The sequence below is a fragment of the Abramis brama genome (assembly GCF_963993115.1).
Source record: "Abramis brama genome assembly, chromosome: 23".
In the NCBI taxonomy this organism is placed as follows: domain Eukaryota; kingdom Metazoa; phylum Chordata; class Actinopteri; order Cypriniformes; family Leuciscidae; genus Abramis; species Abramis brama.
The window spans coordinates 16,771,758-16,799,402 of NC_139985.1; the positions used below are offsets into that span (position 1 = coordinate 16,771,758).

A 27,645-nucleotide genomic window follows, 5' to 3' on the forward strand; every position below is an offset into this window, starting at 1 on the left:
ATATATATATATATATATATATATATATATGTTTACATAGCATTCAGTTGGCACGGACAGCTTTGGGCAATAGGTTGTCAATAAAATAAAAGTGGGCTTTTTATCTGATTAATCGAAGAAATAATCGACCGATTATCAATCGATTATCAAATTAATCGTTAGTTGCAGCCCAAATATTAATAGAACCAAACCTGCCTAAAATTCCTTAGGAGAAATAAAAGATACAAATGAGGCCTGAGAAGTATTTGAGAGAAAAAGAGTCAAAACTTAGAATGTGGTAAAAAGAACCCTAGAACATCCCTTTATTGTCTTGCTCCAATCTCTTTTAAGACTTCATATTTTATATTTTATTAAGCAATATTTTATTGCTCAGAGGTTGCTCTTTTTAAGCTCGGCAGATTTAGTTTTCACAAAAGTTTCATGGCCCCCAAAATATTTTGTTGTATGAATATCTGAATATGCAATGTATCAAAAGAAAGAACAGAACCTCTGCTTTAAAAACAATAAAAATCGTGTTTTTGTCAAAGACTACATCCAGATAAGATTCAATACGATGATCAAAACATAGGAGTAGATCGAGTCCATCATCACCCCCAAAGCTTCACAGTCCTATAGCTCATCCAGGGTTGACATTTCATTCAGTAATATTTGATTTATATGCTGTTTGTGCTGTTTTATATGATTTATATGCTCATAATGTTGATGATCACATTATTTTACATATGCATATGATTACATGATATCGCTTGTTCCTGCTTCTTTGCCTGTGTTTTGATCAGGAGATTCTGTACTCTTTCAGGCCCTGTTTACACGTACATGGTTATTTTGAAAAACGGAGACATTTCCCTTCGTTTGCGCCCTTCGTTTACACGCAAACGGAGGATTCGCCAATGAAACCGATTGTTTCTAAAAACTCCGGCCAGAGTGGAGATTTTGAAAATCTCCGTTTGCACGTTTGCATGTAAACTGAGAAAAACGGAGATTTAGGCAGCGACGTCACAGAATGTGACTATTTTCGGGATTCTGATTGGCTAAGGTGGGCTTGAGCTTCTCGTTACACTGCCACCTACAGGTTTGGCATGCTCTTGACAGCATATACACAGGTTCGTGTGTACGATGTTATTTTTGAAAACGAAGAGGGGCGAAATGCCCGTTTATGAAAATAGCCATCCACGTGTAAACGTAGCCTCAGAGGATGCCTAATAGCGCCCGCTACCATATAACAGTGAAAACACGGAAAGCCAGAAATTTCTGTCAATGGCGGGGAAACGTTTTCTCAAAAATTACGGAAATTTCCATCAATGGCAGGGAAAGAGTTAACTTCGTTAGGCACAAAGGAATTGTAATTGGCTGCTTTTTCGGCAGTCTCTGCACATCGCCAGTAATGTGTCTAATTTTTTTATAGATCATTTGTTGGTAAAGGGTGAGAGACCTGAAGAGCCACATGATTTGTCAAAGAGCCAGGTTTGGCTCATGAGCCATGGTTCCCAACCACTGGATTAGTGGAAGACAAGAATGCAATTTCCTTCACTGTTTGAGATAGCATCCATAAATACACAAACATTCACTCTCACTATGATAATAGACACAAAGTACACAAACTGATATAGTCAGACAACACACACATCCGTCGACCAAACACCTTTAGTGCTTTCTAAGTAAAGCAAATCCTCTCTAAATGCATGAAGGCCACTCCAGCAGCTCCAATCTTCTAATGCACACAGGGGACTAGATGATGGACTGAGTGAATCCATTTCACAGAGCATCAGACTAGCAGGAGAGATGGAGGAGAAAGAGGACAGGTGGTTGGGGAAGCTGACATCTTAACCCCCTCGTCTGCTACATTGCAATCTTCTCTACGTCTTTTGTCTGCACACTTTTAAACGAGAGAAAACATGACAGAAATTTGTTTTCGCTCTTCAGCCGAGCTGATATATACACCCTGACAGACCGGAGCAACAGAAGTTGTTCTTCATCTCGCAAGTCAAATTACAGTAGTTGCACTCGCTAAAAAGTTCAACATTGCTTTGCTGTACTGACGGCTGAACACAGCCTGCTGTGAAGTGATAATAACCCTCTCCAAAAGAGTTATATCTTATAGCACAATAAATCTATATAATGTATCCTGGTTGTGCATTTCTTTTTTAATGCCAAGAAGGTGAAAGATAAACTCCTAATATAAAATGGATAGTTCTGACTCTGCAATCTGAGATTTATTCAAAACTGTTGTGAAATAGCACATGTACATTCACCTGTGATCACAAATGAACTGAATTCATAATTAAAGGAATAGTTCAGCCAAATATGAACATTTTGCCATCATTTATTTGCTCATAAATCTCATCCAAAAATATTAATTTCTTACAAAAAAAATAAAAAATAATCTTGATTTAAAACTATTTAAAATGAGGACTTTTTTTCACACAATTTAGGTTTGTACAACAAAACTAGAATGAATATGCAAATGAGCCCCGTCTCCACTCACTCATACAAGGTCGTCTACAAGTCGATGTATCAGAATGGTAATGCGTATCGCTCTCTACGTCGGACACATAACGGTTAATATGATTGGCCTTTGGCTTAACTACGTTATCAAACAGCTAATAATGTGTTGCAAATGTTACACAAATCAACAGCTTCCATCCGGCAGGCGGTATCGGGCTTTTAGAGCACGCACCTCCAGGCTGCGGAAAAGTTTTATCCCCAGGGCCATCACAGAACTGAACAATCATGCCCCCCCACCCCCCAGTCAGCACAGTTGCACTTTCTAGATAGGGACTCTATGCAATGGGACTTCAGTGTAATGTTGGATGCCCTGCTAATGTTTTTTAATATTTTCTTATTTTATTTATTGTGTGAGTGTGTAAATGAAAGTGAGTATTGTTTTAGAGACTGCACAAGCAAATTTCGTTGTATGGTTCTACTGCACAATGACAATTAAAGTCTATTCTATTCTATTCTATTCTATTCTATTCTATTCTATTCTATTCTATTATATTATATTCTATTCTATTCTATTCTATTCTATTCTAAATCATGTTCCCGGTTGCCATCTTAGAGTCAGACAGCTGCCTTCTAACTATCAGTATAGAAACGCTTTGAACAACTCAGAACGTCAGTGGAGAAATTAAGTTCATCATTACATTGTAATATACATCATAGGCCTATACATAATTCACCCAATTCATAATTCAAATGTACCAAATTTTTCATATCAACAGAAGAATATACCAGGATAACCTGGCTTCTCTTGAGACTCTTCTGCTTCACAGCAGTTAATGATATGCTAAAGCCCGCTAAAGACAAAACATTTTACTGTTTAATGTTATTTTTTAGTATTATTGTTCTTTATTCATTTTCATAATAATTTCATAATGTATTTTGTGAAGTCAGAGTATGTTGTACATGTGTGCTGATGAAAGATCTGGGAGAGTTATATATTTTGCTTAGAGGTATGTGTGCAATGCAACGTTCACTGAGCAGAGATGTTCCAATGATTGAATACATCAAATGTGTACAGTTGGTATGTTCTTTACAAGGAAAGGAATGCTTTTCAACTGCAAATGTACCACACAAATATATACACTGAGAAACAGTTTCTTAATATGGAAAGTGGATTGTACCATGTGTAAGCATGAGGTATACGTTCCATTTTTAAACATAAGCAACATGTTTTTCTACCTAACAAGGAAGTTGTAAGTCCCAGAGTGGTGTATATAAGCTCAATCTTACTGTACCACCCCAGAGAAACATAGAGGCATGATGGGGTGAGAGGAAGGAGAAATAGAGGCATGTGAAACACAGAGAAACCATTTACAGCTGGCATGATGGGGTGAGGGAACAGAGAAATCTGGAATGAAGACCTCCTCACCTATAGCCTTATTCTGCTATGCCTGTTTCTCTCTGTCTGATACATGTATAAAATAATAAATAGAAATCTCTTGGCAAAATATCTGGTGTAGCTTCCGTGATTCAACCATAACGGGGGAAAGCATGATTTTCAAAATCTACACCAGCCCACACGTCAACGTGATTGGTTACAAGGTAGCTTTTTTGACGCGAGAAACACCAGCGATTTCAAACCGTGTTTTCACTGCAGTTTTAAGGAGAAAATATTCAACAATGCGGTTGACTTCTGAATTTGCACATGGCTTGTCTTAAAGCATATTGAAAACACCACATAGACATTTAAACAACATTAAAAAGTTGATTTTCACCAGAGGGGATCTTTAAAGTTGTGACAAAATGTTTAAGGATTATGTCTATTTAGCTCATTACTCAAGTAAACTGAAGTTTTTTTTTCAACAAGTGAAAAAGCAACAAATTTATTGTAACAGATTATCAGGTTATTTTATGAATAGAAGAGGTGGGTCATTTTGTCTGATTTGCAATATCATGCTTGATTATATTCCAATAAAAATAATTAGCTAATATTTTAGAGATAGAGCAGAAAAATCTGTTTCTAAAATTGAAAAACGAATGTGGCTTCCCGCTGAGGCAGTGATGCAGTGTAAATGGCCTATTTTATCTCTGCCTCTCAAAGGGTGAGGTATAAATACTCTCTTGACCATCTTGCAAAATGGGACACAAACCACAGGTAAGAGGAAAAGAGTGGATGTTATTTTGAGTTTTTGAGAGAGGCAATACTAAAGAGTGTGCAGCTCTCAGACAAAATGGTCATTTCCGATCCCTTCGCATGATAAAATGCGCAATAAAAAAAAGTGTAGTGAACTTTTCGGATGTTCGTTTTAAAGGACAGCAATTCAGCTATTGCACATTGGAGGCATTGATGTTTTATTAATAGAGCTGCACAGAGAAAAACTAGGGGTTTACATCTACTGGGGCACGTGGGCTGAGCCAGACAGCTGACAGCACAGCGGAGAGTCTGGTCTCCTGACACTGATCTGTTTGGTTTCTGCAGTCCTCTCTTCAGAACCGTATATGTGCAGAGCTTCTGTCTTCGCTCCAAAACCAGCAGAAATCAATGAGAGAAAAATGCAAATACATGGAAAATCAACTTGGTTCTTGGCCATAAATAATAGTTTAGTTTGGACTTCTTATTTGAGCTATAAAAAATTATTGTATCAAAGTGTCCACTTCGAGTTTTACTACTTACCATTACTCTCTTGAATACTTGATTCTGGTTTGGTCAACCGCGACATTGAGTGGTAAAACGGGACATTTCATAGATTTCCATGTCAGCATACCAGTCCGACCTAATGAATCCATAAACTTCTTTTTGTCGATACAAAGCACCTTTGATTCATTTTGATGAAGTTTTTATACGTCTTATGCATTTACTGAATCGTTTTTAATGTACAGTTCTAAAATAGCATCATGTATATTTTTTTCCGATACTATTTTGTATTGTCAGAGAGGAAATATAAGGGACTTCTATTGCTCTTATATTACCCAATATTAAATATAAAGATAGTTAATATTAAATACCATAATGCCATTTTTTTTTTTTTACAGTGTTAGTAACAATATGGTAAAGTTTTATGTGGTTCTCTCTGGATCGAAACGCTTGTAATTACCATTGTGTACAGTACCTCGGCACTTCAGTTTACATAGAACTATTCAATCTGGTTTCAGCTAGGTTCACCACAGAGCCTTGTTCACATATCATGTTGTGCTCGTGTCAAATTCAAATGGGCTAGGGCTGATTATCACTTCAATAGAGTGACAAAAGAGTCAAGCAAGTTTTTTTCAGCGCTGCGCTGGAGACACCGGTCCAACAGCACTTAAGTCGGGGTGTGGTGGGGTTTTGCCGATCTGCCCACCGGAAAAAGTTCAGGTGCTCCCGATGGCCAGTCAATCTGAGAATAATTTTAATTCCCTCCATAGCCAATCCTTGCTCTGGCCCTGGGGCTTCAGCCCTTATGTTAATGTTTATGATATATTCATGGACTTCCAGTTTGTCCATATTTCCTAGGGCCTATACCATGTGATTGGCTGTTCGCTAGTGATGTGACACTTTCATGTGCACACGCTCCATGAACTGGATCAAAGCCAAAGAGTTGACAGAGAAAGTTGATGATCAGCGTCATGGTAGCAACAAAGCCTCAATGAATTGGTTTGGTTTTGTCAACTTGAAACTAATCATGTAACCCTGAGTTTGTTCAACTACCATCATGGTATATGTCCCTGGACAAACTTCCTTGTTTCCTGTGTTTGTATTCAATTTGCCTTTGTTTCCCACCACGCATTTGTCATTTTAGTTAACAATTATGTTCACCTGCCCTTCCTCGTTATCTCCTTGTATTTAAGCCCTCAGTTTTGTTCAGATTTGTCCAGTATTATCTTTGTCTACACCAAGCGTCCAGTCTCCGTTGGTCCAGTACAGTCTCCTGTCTCCTTCGTTGCCGCTGGTTTCACCAAGTCTCCTGTTTACTTTCTTGCCGATGGTCCCGTCTAGCCTTCCTCTCCCTCCTCCTCTGCCAAGTCCCTCCAGCTCCTCACCTTCTGGCTTCCTTCAGCTCCTCAGCTCTGCCTACGGTGGCTCCGCCGACCTCTTCAGTTCTGCTTTTGCCGGCCCCATTTCAGCTCTTCGGCTCCTCCTTGCTCAATGCTCCCTCGTCTCCACCATGGACCGTCATGCCACTGGCTCTACCAGTCTCCCTCGCCCCTCAGGCTCCACCTTGGTCAGACTTCACCCTGATATCGCCACAGGTTTCCAGGCCTCCAGCTGTGCCGCAGCCTTCCACCCCTTCAATCTCCTTGTATTTAAGCCCTCAGGTTTGTTCAGATCTTTGTCCAGTATTATCTTTGCCTACACTACATTGCAAAGCTGTTACGTTTTCTCCTGTGTCTAAGCCTTGTTCTTTATTGGAGAACCTGCTTTGTTTTAGTGTTTTTGCTTAAAATGTAAATTGTCTGTGATCAGATCCACCTCTCCTTCCTCAGTTCAAAAGAACAGTATTTATTGTAAAAGTAATATTATAGGTTTGTAATATTATAAATGTTTGTACTGTCACTTTTAAAAGTATTAGTTTCTTTGAAAAACTTACCGACCTAAAATTTTTGATCGGTAATCTACATTTACCAAAAACACATTGAAAAAAAAAAGAGTCTAGAAATGGCCTTGCTTGTCTGAAACGAGAATCAAAAAGAAATGTGTACTTTGCCAGACTTCCACTGAATCTCTCTTCACTTCCAGTGTGGTTAGATTATTTACTGATGCATCTCGCAGTGGTGTTAAAATTGCACTCCATACACTATGTGTTCGCTGACAGTCATGCATCACCCCTAGCTCTTCAGTATTTCTAGGTGTTTAAGTGTGCGAAAAAAAATGTGAAAATCACACATAACCATGTGATTCACTGACGCAATAGATGAATGACACCATAACTTTAATTTAAAAAATGATAATAGCAACATTTGCAGAAAATGTCTCCATATTTTAAGATATATTATTAATTAATCATTTAGAACAAGACAACATATTACAACTTTCAGTTCAAGATAACAGAATGTATAAAAAATACTTTAATATTCATTTTCACTCAACTTAAAAGACTTGTACATGTACAACTTGAAAATCCCATCTAATTTCCTTGAAAAGAAGTGTCTTTTTAAGTACAGTAGATTTTAAAAAGCAAGTGAACTGTGTGGGTTAGTCAGGGATAAGTATCATAATAGAGCCTCGCTCTTCCTCTGCGTGTCTCTGTCTGTGTCCTTCAAAATTACCTCAATAATGAAAATGATCGATTTCAGATTGTCTCGACAGCGGCTTCCCTTGTGTAAAGCTAAGCAGCGGATAGATCTATTGCTTTTTCATATTAAAGCTTTATTGTTTCTATTCTTATTTATGTCTGCAGAATGTATGGCACAGATGGGGCAGACGGAAAGTCTACTAGTTGAAGGAATTAGCACATCGCCTACAGATCTCGTGTTTGGCAGCGAGACAGGCGGTAGTTGAGCTTAATTGCTGTGTCCTGAAACCCCGGGCCGTGAGCCGACAGGGTGACATTTACATGCTTTGAGAGGCACTTTTGATTGTGGTTTTATGAATTACATGATTAGAGGAGATTTTGCCAGCTATTCTAAGACGCGCTCGAAGCAGATTGCGCTGATTAGCTAGATAGTGCCTCCCAAAAGTCAGGCCTCATGCTAGCTGCGACATTTAGGAGAAGTGATTTACCAGCTTGGCAGTGAATTGTTATGATGAGGTTACAACCTTATGGATTCCTGGAGTGTGTTTGTGATGGAGTAGTGGAGCTCTTCAGCAGAGACAATAAATAAATCATCATGGAGAGAGAAAATTGATTTTTTTTTCTCTCTCTGTCTTTCCCTGACATATTGTGAAATCAAAAAATCATTGGGAACTTTGAGGAAGAAAGAACCATAAGTAATCAGCATCTCTGACATGAGACAAACTTGATTAACCCTGCTTCATAATGCATTTAACTACACAGTGTGGGCAATCATAGACTATACAGACTCTGTTACAAATCAATTCATTTTCAGCATCTAAAAAAAATTGTATTGGCCTAATGCAGGGCCCATGAAGGTACAAGGGTGGGCCTTATACCGCTCCCTTCTGGGAAGTAGTTGCAGTCACTGAACAATAGGGCTGTCACTTTTGTGAAAAAATCCTGTTTGATTTTTGAGACAAAAGTGTTCATTGAATCGATTGTAAAATCGATTTTCCATGTCTAAAGACGTTTCCATTTTAAACGCCAAATATAGGCAAATCCACAGACAACTAACAGGCATTAGGACGAACGTAAAGAGGGCGCTTGAGACGCGCACAAGTCAGCAATATTGCTGATGATTTATTGGCGTGAAGTTTTCTCATCTGTATGAATGAGATGTCTGAATACCGGCAGAATTCACAGAATTTTGTAGTAAAAAGAGACACATTATGCAGAAGTATAATTTGCTGTTATGTGTTTTTGTCAGAGCCTGCAGTTGCTGTGTGACGCGCGTTCGCTGCGGGCGTATCGTGACGAGCTGGACGCGCTCCGAGAGAAGGCCGTTAAAATCGATTCCCTATTTTAGTTTTCGAAACTTGTGTTGGTTGGTCCGATCGATTGTGCAATCGATTTTCTAACATAAAATGACAGCCCTACTGAACAATAACATGTAATTAGTTGTACTGAGAACAGGGTTCCTGCAGGTTTCAGTTAGTCAAATTTAAGACCTTTTTAAGACATTTTAAGACCATAAAGATTGAAATTTAAGACCTACACAACGCATTGCCAAAAAATATTCAAATCAAAGAATTCATTTTATTTCAATGAATTCAGTAATTGAAAAAGCATTAACTTAATTTACAGATAAAGCAATCACATTAGTAACCTTCCAGACCCAACAACGCGTGTCAGAGAAAAGAACAGAATCAGATAAAATTGTACTTTGCATATTATAGGCCTACTGTAAAAAACACATAATTAGTTGATTTTAGTTGATCATAGTTGATCATAACTAGAGATGAAATGGCATGAACATTTCATTTAATTATTATAGTGCCAAAAATTATCACTTATCACAGAATCCTGTTCAAAAAGTACTAATACTACACAATGAAATCAATTCACCAAGTTTTATGTCGAAAAACAGCAAATAACAAATAAAATTAGCATCAATACGCACTAACATAAACATTTAAATAATACGATTAAAAATGATAGCCAGATTTTAAAAGTGTCTTGCAACATGTTATACTAACATGTACAAGTTCAAATAAAGTTGACAAAAAAGGTTTTTATAAAAAGATAAACCTCACATATTTCAGACTTTAATTTATCTTTTTTGACTCATTCTTTTTTATAAAAAATGATTTAGTGACATTTACAATACACTTTAGCTTATCTTTTATTATTAATAGTAAAATTCGGTCCGATTTTCCCGTGGCGTCTGTCGTTGCTATGCAACTCCACAATGACAAAAAAGTTTTAGTGGCTAATGGATTTCCACCGCCGAAAAACGCTTGCTGTAGCTCTGTTACAAGATTTATTTACGGAGAAGAGAAAAACACCCGTAGTGTTTGGGTGCACCCCCATCCTTCATGTCTTTTTTCATGTTGCTGCGCCTGGAAAAAAAACGAGCGCGTCGCTTCAATTATAAGTGCGCTTACCGCGCGCCTACATTTGAAAGAACTTGAGCGCGAAAAAGACGCGATATGTGAACTGCCTCTTGGCGAGCGACTTCGATACTTTTTTGCTACTTTGTAATAACTTAATGCGGCCAGCGTTTCTGGAAATGAACGAGGGTAAAATCTTTTTTAAGACCTGACTAAATGAAATTTAAGACCGCGGATGAAAATCTGGCTGTTTTTAAGACGTTTTAAGGCCTTAAATTTAAAGTTCAGAATTTAAGACATTTTAAGACTTTTTAAGACCCCGCGGGAACCCTGTGAGAAACGCATCCCTTACAAAGAAGTACAGTACTGTCGTGATACAAAAGTACATTATTGCTAATAGCATGATACTGAATCCATATTCCTATACCTTGGCAATTACATGTATTAAAACAAACAAACATGGTATTACAATGGGACATACAGTATACAAATATTATATTGACAAGAAAGTAAACTAGTGTGTCATTCTTTCATTCAAACTGATTGCCGAATCAGACTGAATCGGTCACTGGTTCAGTTCTTTCCTGGCTCATTTCCTACATCAGCGACAGAAAGTATTCTATCACTACACAAGGGTATAAAACTGCCACTGCTCCGATTACACAGGGTTCAAGTTCTTGGCCCACTACTGCTCATCATTTATATATATATATATATATATATCCACTTGGTGACATCATGCATGGACTTCAATGCTGATGAAATAGAAATGTACCTTACCAACAGCTCTGATAGGCCATCCCTGCCTTACTCGCTCATTGCATGTATCAGGGATATCAAGCATTGGATGTCCCTGAATTTGGTTAAAACTGAAATATTGATGATTGGCTCTGCTACCTCAGTCAAAAGGATGGACCTGTCATTTGATATTGATGGGGTTCATGTTAAGCCTTCTTCATCTGTCCATAATCTGTCCCAAAAAAACTTATTGCAAGATTACAGAATATTCAAAACTCAGCAGCAAGAGTTCTTACCTCTACCAGGTGTTCTGCTCACATTACTCCTCTACTGTATGATCTTCACTGGCTACCCCTTTGGCATCACGTAGTCACTTTAAGATATTACTTCTAACATTTAAGGCATTAAATGGTCTTGCACCCCCATATCAGTCTGATCTACTCTACCCTTACTACCCTGACCGGTCCCTTAGATCATCTGAACTTTTGTCTTTTGTCCATGCCTTGTTTTCGGTTGTCAACTGTAGGTGGAATGTCATTTAGTGTTAATGCTCCTAAATTATGGAATTTACTACCAGTGGCGGAACTAGAGTTTTATACATGGGGTGGCCACTGCCACTTTCGGGGGTACACACACACACACACACACACACACACACACACACACACACACACACACACACACACACACACACACACACACAGACAGTGGAAAAGCTTATGGAAGGAATTGGGTCACTCTGTTTGTGTCTATAAGTGTTGAACATCCAAAATATTTGCAGAAAACAAAGCTGAAGTACCAAGGAGATAAGATACCGTAGCATGTGTCTGTTATGAACTGCTGCGTTTATTTACAAAAAAACTCACATTTACAAAAAAAAAAATTATTATTATTTTTTTTAATTAGATAGCAGCCATCAAGCAGACATGTACTTGAAAAATTTAAACAATTTTATTGCCCATCAATATAAAATCTTATCCTAGGAAGATTTAATACAACATAATTCTTTCTTTATAATAATTTATAATTATTCTTTCTAATTATAATTATTTAATTTATAATTATTTTTTTGTGTTCATTTTTGGGTGAACTATCCTTTTAATCTGGCAAAATCATCTCAACTTAAATTCCTGAATTGGGTATGTGATTGACTGCCTGTGTCTGGTAGATGCTCTGACCTGTTCCTGGTCCTGAAGTCTGACCACACTGACTCTGACTAGCCAGTGGTGATGCAAGGGCTGGGGTCTGTTTGCACCTGATCTGCCTGTTAGTCCAGTCATTTTAAGCCAAAATGGGGGTCAACCTTGAACAAATTGCAACAGAAGCAAACTCAACTGATTTTGTATCCTCAATATGTCCTAAGTAAGGAAAAAAAAGCCCCGAAGAATCCCATTAGGGGAAAGTTTCGAAAAAGACCCAAATATAGCCTATTCATACGCCTATTCATTCTTTCTCTCACATGAATAGGGTAAAAATGTTAACCTTTAGATATCACCATGAAAATTACTGAGTTGATTACTTAAATCAAGACAAACAAAAAATGTATTACAAGTTTTTTTTAATTGTTTGTTAACATGGACAAACGGTGCATAATCTAATTACGTATGTGCTAATTTGCATAAATACCACAACAGATCTAAACATTGGGTATAGCCAGGTGAAAATGTCTTGTTGAATCTTGTTGACATATAACAGTAAAATACTTAATGTTAAGGTCTGAATGGAACCCATTTAGGCTACCCATGAGCATTAATACATAGAGGCAGGAAGAAGTACTTTAGAAACCAGCCTTTATTCATTTTTAAGAGATGGGGTTTGGGGCTGGGTCCGTGGGACTGTTTCTGGGGGACGAGTCTGAGGGAAGAACAGGAGACAATGGTAAGGAGAATGCAGAAGACAAAAGGTAGGTAAAATAAAAAGTGAACCCCCAGAAACAGTTTTCAAAACTTTCCCCTAATGGGATTCTTCTGGACTTTTTTTCCTTACTCAGGACATATTGAGGATACAAAATTATTTGAGTTTGCTTCTGTTGCAATTTGTTCAACCTTTTTTCATAAAAATGACTGGACTATGTTTGTGCTTATTTAAAAAGATCTCTGATAGCCTATCTCTCCCTTTCTTTTCATGTTTAATTGACCCTGTTCAAAAATATGACACATTTAAAATATGATTCCAAATTCCAATCATATTCATATTCTAATCATCATCCAATTACCAACATTTTTATCTTAACTCTTTCTCGCCAGTATAAAAAAAGAAGAAGGTGTTTTTGGTCATTTTCACAATTTCATGGCACCCCAGAATATTTTGTTGTATGAATATCTGAACATACCAAAAGAAAGAACAGACCCTGTGCTTTTAAAAAAAAAAAAAAAAACTGTTTTATTCTAGCTTCGTGCGTCTTTTTTTATCAACACTTGAATGTTGGCAAGTTTCATAAAAAGCAACATGAGCAAAAAGCTGAGAAAATCACGTTTTTATCAAAGACTACATCTAGATCCGATTTAATGACGGTAAAAACACAGTAGATCGAGTCCATCAACACCCTACACCCATAAAGCTTCACAGTCCTATAGTGATCGCATTATGATATATCACTTGTTTCTGCTCTTCTTTGCCTGCGTTTTGATCTCCTATCCTCACATTAGCTAGAACATTTGTATACTGTAACGTACACACGGCAAGGTAGCCTACTGTATGCGTGTATTAGGCCTAATGTATTCGGAGCAAACCACCCTGATGCTAAACCTTGAAAACTTACTTCAAATATGATGTTTTCTTATTCGGTGAAGTTCGGTATCTTGCAACCATCTCTCGTCCTCTGCTCGTCCGTTTGAAAACTGCGCGCGCGACGCGCTGCCGGCGTACGTAATTTTTTTTTTTTTTAAATCAGCATCAGCAACTGCCAGTAGCAAATAAAATTTTGGGGTGGCACCCGGGGTGGACCCCCCTCTGGCTCCGCCACTGTTTACTACCCCTTACACTTCTTTGTCTACCTTCTCAGCTAAAACATATCTAATTAATATGTTTTTGGATAATGTGGCTATATGTGGCATTATGGCTATACTGGTGGGACTGGTGGTTGTCCTGCACCACTTAACAGACGATGAGCGGAAGAAGAATCTTTCCTTCATCAACAACAACAGCTTATTCAGTGTGTCATACATCATTATGCCATTTCTATGTCATTGCACATGTCCAGTTTCAGTTTTCAATCTGATCAAGTGTTTACATGTGCTATTGAACGGATTGGAAAATCTTCAAACTACCCCTTACAAACCGAATGGAATTTAAATAGGATTTGGCCATGTGTGGATTTTCTGATTTTGTTGTTATAAATTATGTCATATAAATGTTCAAAACTCATCTCCTAATTATTTTTAAATACTCAGCTGTGCCACAACAAACTAGACATGGTCAATATTCAACAGCCCTTCAGAAGCAAACCGCAAATACTGTTTCCATTTGCAGGAGATGGAAGGAGGAGCTACTGTAGTAAAACGTATCATGTCTGAGTGTGTGCGACAATCCTTAAGGCGTCTCACCCAAATGATCATTAGGGAGAGTGAAGGTATTAATGGATTGTGAGCCAGTGGAGTATAATAGCCCGACAGACTCACACAGCCCTGCAATGCCACATGCTTTTAGCTTTGTTTCCTAATGCCCCTGACATGAACGTTGACGCAAAGAATCAGTGACCTGAAAAAGGCAGAGCCTGTGCAAAATCCGTCATGCCTTCCCAGCACTCTTTGTGTCAGAAACCCCACCACAGAGGCAAACTGATTAGAGGTAATGGCTATATCCCATCAGCCAACACAAGCCAGCAAAATGCCATTTGCGAGAGTGCCACAGAGGCCTGGCCTACAAACCAGTGGACTTTTCTTCAGCTTTTTGTTGTGATGATGATGCTTATACATATTATAGGCTACATATAATGAAGATCTTCCACAAAGAGATGTAGCGAGACCAAACTGATGATGGTAAAAGCGCCCGAAAGCTAAAATATGTAATGCTCTCCCAATACTGATTCTAGTCTAGCACTATGAATCATTTTAACAACAATTGTTCGTTCGCCAACCAGGAATTGTCTACCAGATGAAATATTTCATGGGCCCATTTGAAAGGCGTGCCATATGCATCCTTAATGAATCTATATTTCAGGTTACGATTCTCTCTCAGGAGTTAAAGGAGGTTGGTCCAACATTAACAATAAATCCTCAGCTAGTGGCAATTAGGGAACAGCATCTGACATCCTCCAGCGTACTGCCCACAATCCCAACACACGCACGCTACACCTGTTCTTAATTACTGCCGGTCTGCTTTTTAACTTTTATTCATATTGCAATGGAAACTTGGCACACACTTTCTAAAACTATTTAACATCACTGCTGACCCCCACAGAAAGGAACCATGGGAAGTCTTAATAGTCAAGGCCATAGGGTCAAAATTCGCCTGATTAACTTTCATGGTTAGCCCTTGCTGGCAGAGGTTGTCATTATATATCGGCTCAGATAATTGGCTCCAGGACATAATGCCAAGGAAGCAAATGGGTTAATGAGAAACAAAAGTATTCATGATAAAGAAAAAGAAAAAAAATATTTTAAAAATCTGCCAAGTTAGAAATGTAGATATGTACTCTTTGTGTTCATGTTGGTTTCATATGGTTTTGAAAAACAAACATCATTTTCAAGAAAAGTTAAACGTGAAGTGACGTATAGATGTATCCATGCAGTTAGCGGTGCTTTTTGAACAGAACATGTACGCTACTTTCGGATTGAAATCTCACTTATGATGGTGAAAAACCCTGTAAAGTCCACTTCACAGGGCACTAACGGGCAAATTGAATGGACCTCTGAACTGATAAGAGATACATATAAAATGAGGAGAGCAGGGGTGCATGATGAATGGGAAGTAGAATAAGCTGACGTAGTTGGAAAGTTACTTATAGTCAGTAGAATATCAGTTGGGGTACTATCAAAATAAAGTACTAGCAGATATTAAGTAGACAGTCTACTAATTCTCTAATGAGAGTTAGTTGACGTGTAGTTGCAAAGTTACAAATAATTTGTAGAATTTCTAAAGTAGACCTTCAAAATAAAGTGTTACCTAATATATTGACAAGATAGTCAACTGGTGTGGTCATTCTTTCATTCAAACTGAACTCTAGTAGAGCCCGACCGATAAAGAATTTTTAAGGTCGATACCGATACAAATATTTGGTGATTTAAAAATCCGATATTCCGATATATCGGCCGATATATATTTTTTTTAAAAAATCCAGAAACGCGTAACAAAACATGAACAGATTTCCCTAACATTAGTTATTTGTAGTTATTTAAGAGTCCTCAGCCTTACTAAAATAATATGATAATGCAGTTTAAAAATAAACTTATTTTTTTTTAAAATTAACTTTATTGTCACAACAGAACAGAATATATTAAAGTTCTGATAAATATAATGTATATTAAAAATACAAACTTAAGATATGAAACTTAAAGTCCTTTGAACAAAAAGAAAATCAACTATTATTATTAATATTGACAGTAATAATTAAAAAAAAATCAATGATGATGATATTATTATTATCATCATCATTTGTATTATTATTAAACAAGACAAAGGTCACTCCTAGTGTGTGTGTGTGGTGTGTGTGTGGTGTGTGGTGTGTGTGTGTGTGTGTGTGTGTGTAGAGCAGTAGAGCGTTGGTGCTTGCAACGCCAAGGTCATGGGTTCAAAGCAAGAACTGATAAGATTGTAAATGTGTACCTTGAAATGCAATGTAAGTCGCTTTTCATAAAAGCGTCTGCCACATGTCAATGTCAATGTTATAAGCTACCTTATAATTACAATGTCAACTTTCTTATCCCTTTACCTGCACTCTTTTAATTCTATCCATCTATTCCATCAAGCTACAACAAACCATTTTCAATCATCATTTGCTGCCTGCCTTCTAAAATCTACTACTTAGTGATGCACTAAATACATTATGTGACTCGTTAATGCTGCGGCTAAACAAAGTCAGCAACGCACACTTGGATTTCACACACGTGTAAAAGAAAAGCTAACTTTTATCCACAGGCTACAGTATGTTTACTTTTTCTCTATGTCTAAATGTTCACTCCTCACGTGCCTAACTTACGTTTTACAATGCAGGGACTGGAACTACAGATATGCTAGTTATAAATACAGTAATCATTACTTTATTTAGGCAGAATAAGTTTGTTGTGATTTCCAAGCTCATTGATGTTAACAGTCTTCCTTGTAGAGTGCCCTCTGGTGGACAAACTATGCAGCGCCAACACTCATAACATGGTTGCAGGCAGGGGTTAAATTGGGATTCATTATGTGGGGGGGCTCTGTCCCTAGGGGGGTCCGGGGGTATGCCCCCCCGGGAATTTTTTTTTGAAAAATAAACCATTAAATGGCACTTTAGACACCCCTGGCTTTTTAGACTTTTCATTTAATTATATATATATATAATATTGGCAGCAATAAAATTGCAAACCTTTGCATTCTACCTGTTAAGTTTGTCGTAATATTAAGTTGTATGAAGCGCTATAGAAATAAAGATGACTTGAGATGAATTTTCACATCCTATGGGTCTAACCAACTTTCCAACCAAACTGTTCCCACAAATTCTACACAGGATTTATGGGGTAACTGTATTTTCCAGACTATCAGATACAGTATAATTTGTTTTCTGTAAATAAAGATTAACCATATCCATCTACTAAACCTTTTCATCAATTTCTCCAAAATTGAATAAATTACCTCCTGAGTTGATCTGGTAATAAAGAAACAATACCTCCCCTTCATTAAAGAGGCCTCTGAGGGGTGGCAACTAAGCAGTTGAGCAAGTAAAAAAAAAAAACACAAGTTTTAACCATGTTAATGTTTTGTATTTAATATTTTGAAGTGCTTTAAAACAATGTGAACAGCAATATACTTGCTATCTTGCCAACAATGCAGATACTACAATTAAAGGGATAGTTCACCCAAAAATGAAAATTCTGTCATAATTTACTCACTCTCAAGTTGTTTGAGTTTTTTTCTTCTGCTGAACACAAAAGAAGATTGAAGAGTGAAGAATGTTGGGAACTAGACAGTTGATGGTAGCCATTGACCTCCATAGTAGGAAAAAATAATATGGAAGCCAATGGCTACCGTCGACTGTTTAACTACCAACATTCTTCACTCTTCAATCTTCTTTTGTGTTCAGCAGAAGAAAAAAACTCGAACAACTTGAGAGTGAGTAAATTATGACAGAATTTTCATTTTGGGGTGAACTATCCCTTTGAAACTAATAATAAACTAATAATAATAATAATAATTTATTGTCAACGAGATTACATCACAGCATCAATCGACAGTGCAATTTCATGGAGTGCAAGAGATCAACAATAGCATATTTAGTAAACAGGGCACATGGACAAATAACAAACAAGAAAAAAAAAATTGTATATGAGGCAAAGAATCATTAGTAACCAGGAAAAATGTGTATAATGGTGTGTGCTGCAGCGATGCAAAGTCCAGTTCACAGTTATTGCATTGGTGGAAAATATGAATAATAGACGAATTAAGTGAGATCAACAATAGCATATTTAGTAAACAGGGCACATGGACAAATAACAAACAAGAAAAAAAACATTTATATGAGGCAAAGAATCATTAGTAACCAGGAAAAATTTGTATAATGGTGTGTGCTGCAGCGATGCAAAGTCCAGTTCACAGTTATTGCATTGGTGGAAAATATGAATAATAGATGGTCTTGGTTATTTAATTTCGATTAAGTCTTATTTTCCTTACCTTGTCATTCAAGGCCAGGGCACTTTTTTTTACATCCAACGTTGTGCTGAACTTGACAAAATTGCGGCGGCGGCCAGCAGCTCGTGAGGTGGTTTTTTTTTTTTTTTTTTTAAGGCAGTAGAAGGCAGTAGAAGGTTCTGGAACTTGCGCGCGCCTTTCACATCAGCGTCAATATGAGACGCAGATAGATATGGGCCAGAAGGCGCCTCCTAGCGGTCTAACCCTAACCCTACTCCAGACCTAAACCCACCCATCACCGAACAAAGCTCTGTGCGTCTCATATTGACGCTAAAGGGTGCCATGTGCGTTCGATGTAGACGAAATGTCCAAAGCGTCAGTATATGACGACTCGGGAGCAGGCTTATGTGCCGGGGCTGAGCCCCGGAGAGCCCCGGCCCAATTTAACCACTGGTTGCAGGGTGTTTCGTCCACTTTTATTTTATTTTTTAAATATTCATTTATCGGCCATAATAAATGCCGATACCGATAGTTTGGAAAATGCCTAATATCGGCCGATAATATCGGCCCGCCGATATATCGGTCGGGCTCTAAACTCTAGAATGTTAAATTGAAGTCACTGCATGCAGAAATTACATATTACATTTATTTTTGTATAAATTAATAAATCCAGAAAAAAAAAGAAAAAAAAAAGAGTGTCAATGTATCAAAGATGGCAACATGCAGGTCACATACTGTACCATACATCCACCAGCTAGGCAATTACCACTGAGATGAATGGGAATGCTAACAGTACACCCAAACTGGTCACATAATGAAGCCACAACTAACACTGTCATTCCAACACTATGGAGTATTTGAACAGGTAGGCCAATATTCTGCTATCAAACATCACTGGCCAATGGCATAATTCAGCCACACCCCACAATTAGCACACAATCAACCCCTCCACATAAGAGACGTGATCGTTCCTGGCCTCATTTGAGCAGAAGGAGAGCAATTATCTGCTACTTTATAGTAAAGCGTTAAATTACACCGACTTGAACTGGAGATTTGGTGGAGGGCATTTCATGGATCACTGTAGCATTGGGAGTGTCATGAAAATATGTCGCCCGCTGTTAAACGTAAGAGCCAGTCACAGATGATATCTCATCAGGGGCTCTTCTGCTGCGTCTAGGTGGCATGATTCACAGCGTGATGCAGGAGGGGCCGTCCACGCATCATAAAACACTAACTCATAAATGATAACCGCCCAAATTATAGATAAGCATGGACATTTCAAACAGGGATAATACATCAGCAAGTGTGATTGATGGGCTGGAATTTGACCACTGATGAGACGGGGTTGAGAATTACTGTCAGCTAGCTTACTGACCAGAGCCTGGGGGCAGTCGTGGCACTTGATGAATGGCTTGCTGTGATTATACAAAGCATTGCAGTGTAGCGCCAGCCTAGCAGCATAGCTTAAAGAGTAAAAGGAGGAGTTTAAGGTGAATTTGACCCAAATGAGATGCCCACGGACCACTTGCAGCCCAAAACTGTAAAAGGTTCTCTGAAAATCAGAAGTAGCAATCTGTTTGGCTGCATGGAAATGATAATGTTTTCAAAAAGTAAAGTATTATCCAACAAATGCTTTTGCAAGCTTATATTATACATCTATACCATCAGATGGGCATCAGTACAAGAGAGCTTATGTGATTTAGAGTTGTCAAAATGAACTGACTTCGGTACCAAGTCAGTACTGAAATTTTAAAATGTGACGCTTTGAGCGCTGTGATACATCAATGATACATCTCTTCACCGAGCGCTTACACAGATACAGACGGGAGAGTTTGAAAGCAGACCGGTCCGCTGATAGACGCCTGCTTGTACTTTCAAACGGTCCCGCTCCTGTTTTTTCTCCAAACACTTTCAAACACTTCCGTGTGCTCTCAAATGCTCCCGTGCTTTGATCCAATGAGCACGTGAACACAATAGCCAATCAGAGGTATTGCATAAAAAATATATATATTTCATTACCGACTTGGTACCAAAGTTGACAAAAAGTTACTTTGACAACTCTAGTGTGATTTAAAAAAAAAAAGAGTTGTGCATAACTAACAATAATAAAGTTTGTTGTATGTTTTACAAAAAAATATCTCAGGGCCACACTCTAAAAGGAAGTGACTGGCCAATAAATTGTCCATTATCACCCAATACAATGAAAAAATAAAACAACAACAACATGGTGCCAATATATAATTTGTGCTTATATAGTTCCCTTTCGAAGTGGAACTCAACTTTGCATCTTCGATTGATTCTACAGGGGACGCCATCAGTGTGACCGGTGTCTGAAGCGTGTAAACACACGCCAATAAAACATTGGTTGATGGCAGTCCATAACAGAGCGGCCCTGAGTATAAAGGGGGTGCCTGAATATTCGGCATCAACACTTTTTGTCTTCATGAGACGCTTTTTTTATATGTGCGTGTAGGACTAAATACCCCTGGTGGAGTGCGTTCGACTCCTCGAGGAAGCTGGATGTGCTTATTTCGATGCATTCGTGAGACTGAATGAAAGAGACTAGTAAGAATCTAGCATTTAAACGGAGTGCGTTTGACTTTCGGGAGAGTTGAACAACATTCAAACAGTATTGCAAAAACACCCAGCACACAAAGATATATATATATATATATATATATATATATATATATATATATATATGGTTCTGTATATGGGTTGAAGTTCCAGCAATATATGATAAGGTCTTTATAACGATCACTGTGTAAAAGTTAAGGTGATTGTGAAAGTCAGATGCAAGTCTTAACTGTCTTTAAGGAGTCAAATGATGTGGAGGTTTGATGGTAAATGAAATCCAATGAAGTATATGACCGTCATCAAACATATAGATTTCCCATCAAAGGAAGTCCGTAGCAGTAATCAAACTGTCTACTGTAGCTACATCCAACCATGAACCTCGTAGTTGTACTCAATGTGGCAAAATCCTAACCAGGACCACAAAGTTGGCACAAATACTCATTCAGCAGATACAGAAAAGTCCTTCTACAAAACACAAAATGCCTCCTGTTATTTATCTGCATTAAATCCACTATATTCAATAAGCACAAATACAATTAGGGCTGGGGCGGTTACCGCATTACCGCAATACCGCGGTCACATGATGCCTAACGCGGGTCTGAGCTCGTCACCGTCATCACCGAAAAAAAAAAGAAAAAATAGCATTGCCCTGCACATGTGTGCACGTTGTGTCTAATTACATTGATTCTGATGACATGGATTGTGTCTAATGACATTGTGTCTTACATAAGTTTTGTTTAGAAAACCTTGAATCAAAAGATGGAGCACATCCGACCTTTCGCGAGTTGGGGAGCGCAATGTTCCATGACACATAATAACATTCCATTCGTACTGACTATTAGGCCTATATGCGAGAGTACCTACAGACATCCCAAGTCTCCCAGAAGTTCCGGGAGTCTCCCGCATATTAATAGCGGCTCCATGATGCCCGCAAATTAGTTAAAATCTCCCGGAATCTAGAGCGAGCGAGCAAGAGTTTTATTTTTACTGTATTTTGAATCAATTAAATGCAGCCTTGGTGAGCATTAGAGAGTTCTTTCAAAAACATTAAAACATTGTACCGACCTCAAACATTTGAATGATATAATAACTGTGAAATAATGTTAATTATGATCACAACATGTACACACATTTTAGCCATTTCCTTTGTGTTTTTCTTAATGACAGATTGTAGATTGACGCTGCAATTAGAAGTATTATTTTTCCAAGCAGGTACCCAATATTTTAGACAAACCCACCAATTAAAGGCCATGTAAAAATAAAACAAATTGTGGTTGGTCACATAACATGTTGCTCAGAGAGTCTCTTCCTGTCCAAGTGAATGAGCTGTAATGTGGACCACACTTCCAATCTGGCTATGTGAGAGTAAAACTATTTGAAGTGTAACATGTTTGCTCTAACTTTTTACTTTGTTGCTGGGTCAAATGTGCTTATTATCAAGGGAAAACTGTTAGTTCTTCCCTTTAGCTGAAAAGAGCGCTGGGATCGTTTTCTGCTGTCCCGTGAGGTTAGTGTAAACAGGTCACCAACTCACTGAATACAGCCCAGAGCTCCTTGTCTTTAAGGACAACACATCCATGGTGGAGAACTCTCAAGACATTGCACTGAAAAGGTAAAACCATTTCAGTATTAAAAATGATACATATAGTAATAAACATTTTTTTTCCTGTTTTAATAATCCCCCTCTTGAAGTGCCCTCCAAGACACTGCAATGCACCCATTTATTATAGTTCTACATTTGAATGAAACCTCTTGAAGTGTGAGGTGTCACTCACAGATCAGAGTCAGTATATTAAAGGTGACGCTCTCCTCTGGACTTATTGGAGTGAAAAAAACATGCAACGTCTCACACACACATATGCACACAGAAATACTCTCTTCTCTCTTCTCGCTATGAGGAGCTCTTCAGAAAGCATTATCATTTCATAATTATTGTTCATTGCGTCTACAGTGTCACATCTTTTCAAATATTTCAGTTAATTAATTTTTGTCATTTGTGGCTCCTTCACAGACTAACAAGGCACTCATTCTGTGGGCATAATTACCAATAATAACACAGAAAAATCTATATAAACACTATTTTTTTTGTAAAATAAATGAATATTTAAAATAATAATAATAACAATAAATGTTTCTTGAGCACCAAATCAGCATATTAGAATGATTTCTGAAGGATCATGTGACACTGAAGACTGGAGTAATGATGCTGAAAATTCAGCTTTGCCTTCACATCAATAAATACAATTTTAAAATATAATAAAATAGATTGTAAATCGTAGATTGTTCACAATATTGAAGTTATGTATTTTTGATCAAATAAATGCAGCCTTGGTGAAAACGAGAGACTTCATTCAAAAAGACCATTGAAACTGTTGAACAGTAGCGTAGATACATGCATGTGGATATCATATCACTTGTGATAAGTTGTGATTTTCACTTTTTTTTTATGGTGGCCCAAATGTGACACACAATAATTGAGAAATCAGTTAAGAAATGTATGAATCACCTGAGAAATCTATAAACCAATGAATAAAAATGTATATAAATAACAATTTCCAGATTTCATTAATCACACAAAAGAATAAAACTGCAATAAAAGTGAGCACAAAAAACAAATCAACATGTTATATCAAAAGTTGTTTCATATGTGTAGCACAAGCAAGCTAAATAAAAGGCTAAATAAATCCATTTATGAATATTAAACTTACGGTAATAACCAGCAGGATTCCTTTGAGGAGCGTCAGCAGTGACGTGATGGGCTGAATGATGACCTGGGCCAGGATAATACCCAATGAGAGCGTCCATGTAAATGCAGGGATCACGTAGACATGACTGCAGAAGAAAAATCAGGCAAACAGTCATCTTGTCCCCCATTGTTTTAAATTACAGCTTCAGTAACTCCAAATAATATGAAACACTACCTCTCAAAAAATTACAGACTGCAGTGAGAGGAAATGACAACAGCACAATACAATTGTAAGACAAGTATTCTTTACAATTTCCCTGCAAAACATAGACTTAGCCTCGCTAAATCACATCCTGAATGAGGAGAACACATTTCTCCTCTCTAAAGAAAACAACAGGGGGCAGGTAATTGTTTTGAAGTGTCTGTCTCTATCTGATGAGAGTGCTGTCTGATCCAGTGCTCCATAATACAGTGAACTTCACAAATGCTTCTATTATTCTTTCATTGCAAAAATATGCTCAGAAGACTAACACTGTCAAGAAACATATGCATGATCACAAAGGGAACTCAAGGGCATGGGACAGGAACTCAAATGCAAGACAAGTGTTTAAAGGGATAGTTCACCCAAAAAAAGAATGATCCCATTCCCCCCAGTAGAATGTCTGTTGGGGGACCATCAAAATAAAGTGTTAGCATATAGATACATTTTTACATAACCGTTCCATTTTTATGCAGCCAAAAATGATTACATGTTCTTTTTATTTCTTCGTGCTTTCATATGATGAAATCTCAATTGTTTCATCAATACAATCTTAAATCTACAGTAGGGTTCTGGGACATAATAATAGAATACATTTTTATAAGGGTAAACACATTCTTTGCTATGAGGAGGGATAACTATGGCGCCAAGGGCCTCAGCTACTTCATTAAGTATTTTGAGAGTTTTGCACCAGTCGTCTTATAACATTATTATCTATGTTTGTGGACAGAGGTCAAATTCTATTGTCCCAAAGCAAAGCAAACTTATTTATGAACTCAATTCAGCAAGACCACCATATCCCACAGATAAATATGGGTTTTATAATGGATTAAGAGAACTGTGAATACTCTACGAGGGCTGAAATAACCTATTGATTTGTCCTTGCAGGATCACTTTACACTCTATCTCTCTCTCTCTCTCTCTCTCTCTCTCTCTCTCTCTCTCTCTCTCTCTCTCTCTCTCTCTCTCTCTCTCTCTCTCCCTCCCTCCCCTTGGTCACATGCATCTGCCTATGATGTGTTCTTAATGAAGCATTCAGCCATCGATGTGGTACAGGCCGCCTTGAGTGGATAATTTTCAGGTTAAGTATTTACTGGGGTGATGCAAAATAAATTACTTTTGTGGGAATAAGTGCAACTACACAGAAAATTTCTGCTGATCACCATCAATTCTTATACTTGATAGTATATGCTTACATATTTTTTTTTTATGTTTTAATGATTTTTAGACATTTTAAAGAAAAACTAATTTAAACAGAACAGGTGATTAACAATATACAGTGAGGAAAATAAGTATTTGAACACCCTGCTATTTTGCAAGTTCTCCCACTTGGAAATCATGGGGGGGGGCTGAAATTGTCATCGTAGGTGCATGTCCACTGTGAGAGACATAATCAAAAAAAAAAAAAATCCAGAAATCACAATATATGATTTTTTAACTATTTATTTGTATGATACAGCTGCAAATAAGTATTTGAACACCTGTCTATCAGCTAGAATTCTGACCCTCAAAGACCTGTTAGTCTGCCTTTAAAATGTCCACCTCCACTCCATTTATTATCCTAAATTAGATGCACCTGTTTGAGGTCGTTAGCTGCATAAAGACACCTGTCCACCCCATACAATCAGTAAGAATCCAACTACTAACATGGCCAAGACCAAAGAGCTGTCCAAAGACACTAGAGAAAAAATTGTACACCTCCACAAGGCTAGAAAGGCCTACGGGGAAATTGCCAAGCAGCTTGGTGAAAAAAGGTCCACTGTTGGAGCAATCATTAGAAAATGGAAGAAGCTAAACATGACTGTCAATCTCCCTCGGACTGGGGCTCCATGCAAGATCTCACCTCGTGGGGTCTCAATGATCCTAAGAAAGGTGAGAAATCAGCCCAGAACTACACGGGAGGAGCTGGTCAATGACCTGAAAAGAGCTGGGACCACTGTTTCCAAGGTTACTGTTGGTAATACACTAAGACGTCATGGTTTGAAATCATGCATGGCACGGAAGGTTCCCCTGCTTAAACCAGCACATGTCAAGGCCCGTCTTAAGTTTGCCAATGACCATTTGGATGATCCAGAGGAGTCATGGGAGAAAGTCATGTGGTCAGATGAGACCAAAATAGAACTTTTTGGTCATAATTCCACTAAACGTGTTTGGAGGAAGAAGAATGATGAGTACCATCCCAAGAACAACATCCCTACTGTGAAGCATGGGGGTGGTAGCATCATGCTTTGGGGGTGTTTTTCTGCACATGGGACAGGGCGACTGCACTGTATTAAGGAGAGGATGACCGGGGCCATGTATTGCGAGATTTTGGGGAACAACCTCCTTCCCTCAGTTAGAGCATTGAAGATGGGTCGAGGCTGGGTCTTCCAACATGACAATGACCCGAAGCACACAGCCAGGATAACCAAGGAGTGGCTCTGTAAGAAGCATATCAAGGTTCTGGCGTGGCCTAGCCAGTCTCCAGACCTAAACCCAATAGAGAATCTTTGGAGGGAGCTCAAACTCCGTGTTTCTCAGCGACAGCCCAGAAACTTGACTGATCTAGAGAAGATCTGTGTGGAGGAGTGGGCCAAAATCCCTCCTGCAGTGTGTGCAAACCTGGTGAAATATATGGTATAATATAATATAATATAATATAAAATACTAAATGTATTTTTTCATATAAGATATAAAAATAAGTTGCACCCAATATTAGAGCTGTTTATTCGCATGAAATAGCAGTGAAATAATCACACACAAATGTGGCACAAATGTTAATTAAATTTACAGGCATTTGTATATATCTAATGTCTGAGGTATCTTAGGTATCTGTGATCTGAGGTAAACAAAAATGCTCAGAGAACTGAACACAATCAGAGATGCCAATCAATCAGAACTTCTATTTACTCTATTGACAAGTCGTAGACTTGAGTTCGGCCCGCAAGAGGAATTCACAACAGAAAAAAAACAAAACAATAAATTGTATCCAACTGCACATAAATTTCTAATGCTTCTGACATACTAATATTGCCCTCTGATATTTAAGATTCTAGGCTTTTACCTTTTTCTGGCTGACCGAGTCCATTTTCATGAGTCAGTCACCTTTGCGGCCCATAGTTTTCTTAATACCACAAAAAGAGGATCAAATGAAAAATCGATAAACTTCATTTCTGCATTCTCTGAAGTTTTGAGAACTTCATTAGCACGTTTGCTAGGGTGGATTTGGCACTGATGTGCCCCTGAAAGATTGTGGGAATGGCTTCTTACTATGGTATGAGTCTTAAAGCTGCTGAGGGAAGAAAAAACTGACAAAAAGAAATGATGTAGAAAGAAAGCAAGAGTGAAAAATACAGAATGACAGTATCCTGCCCCAGATGGGAGTACTGACAGCACACATTTGTCTGTGACATCCAACTCCCTGCAGTCTGGAGACGCCCACCCCACCATCCCGACATCATGAGCCAAAACAAAACAGAATGAGAATATGATTCTCTGCACAATGAGACTACTTTTGATGCTCTAAAATAAAGCTGCTCCATCTCCTTAAACAAAAACGTGAGAGCTATCTGACATTACAATTGTATTATAATGCATTTTTATGTAGTTTGATGC

At 38.0% G+C, this 27,645-nt stretch overlaps 1 protein-coding gene across 5 annotated transcripts in view; it reads right to left on the reverse strand.

Annotated features, from left to right (window-relative positions):
- The window catches only part of LOC311074191 (uncharacterized protein), a 155,230-nt gene that overhangs the window by 86,844 nt on the left and 40,741 nt on the right, over positions 1–27,645 (reverse strand). For all 5 annotated transcript variants that reach the window (XM_084100593.1, XM_084100592.1, XM_084100594.1 and 2 more), the window contains one exon: positions 23,815–23,938. In XM_084100593.1, coding sequence (XP_083956719.1) covers positions 23,815–23,938 — 124 coding nt within the window. The remainder of the gene's footprint in view (positions 1–23,814; positions 23,939–27,645) is intronic.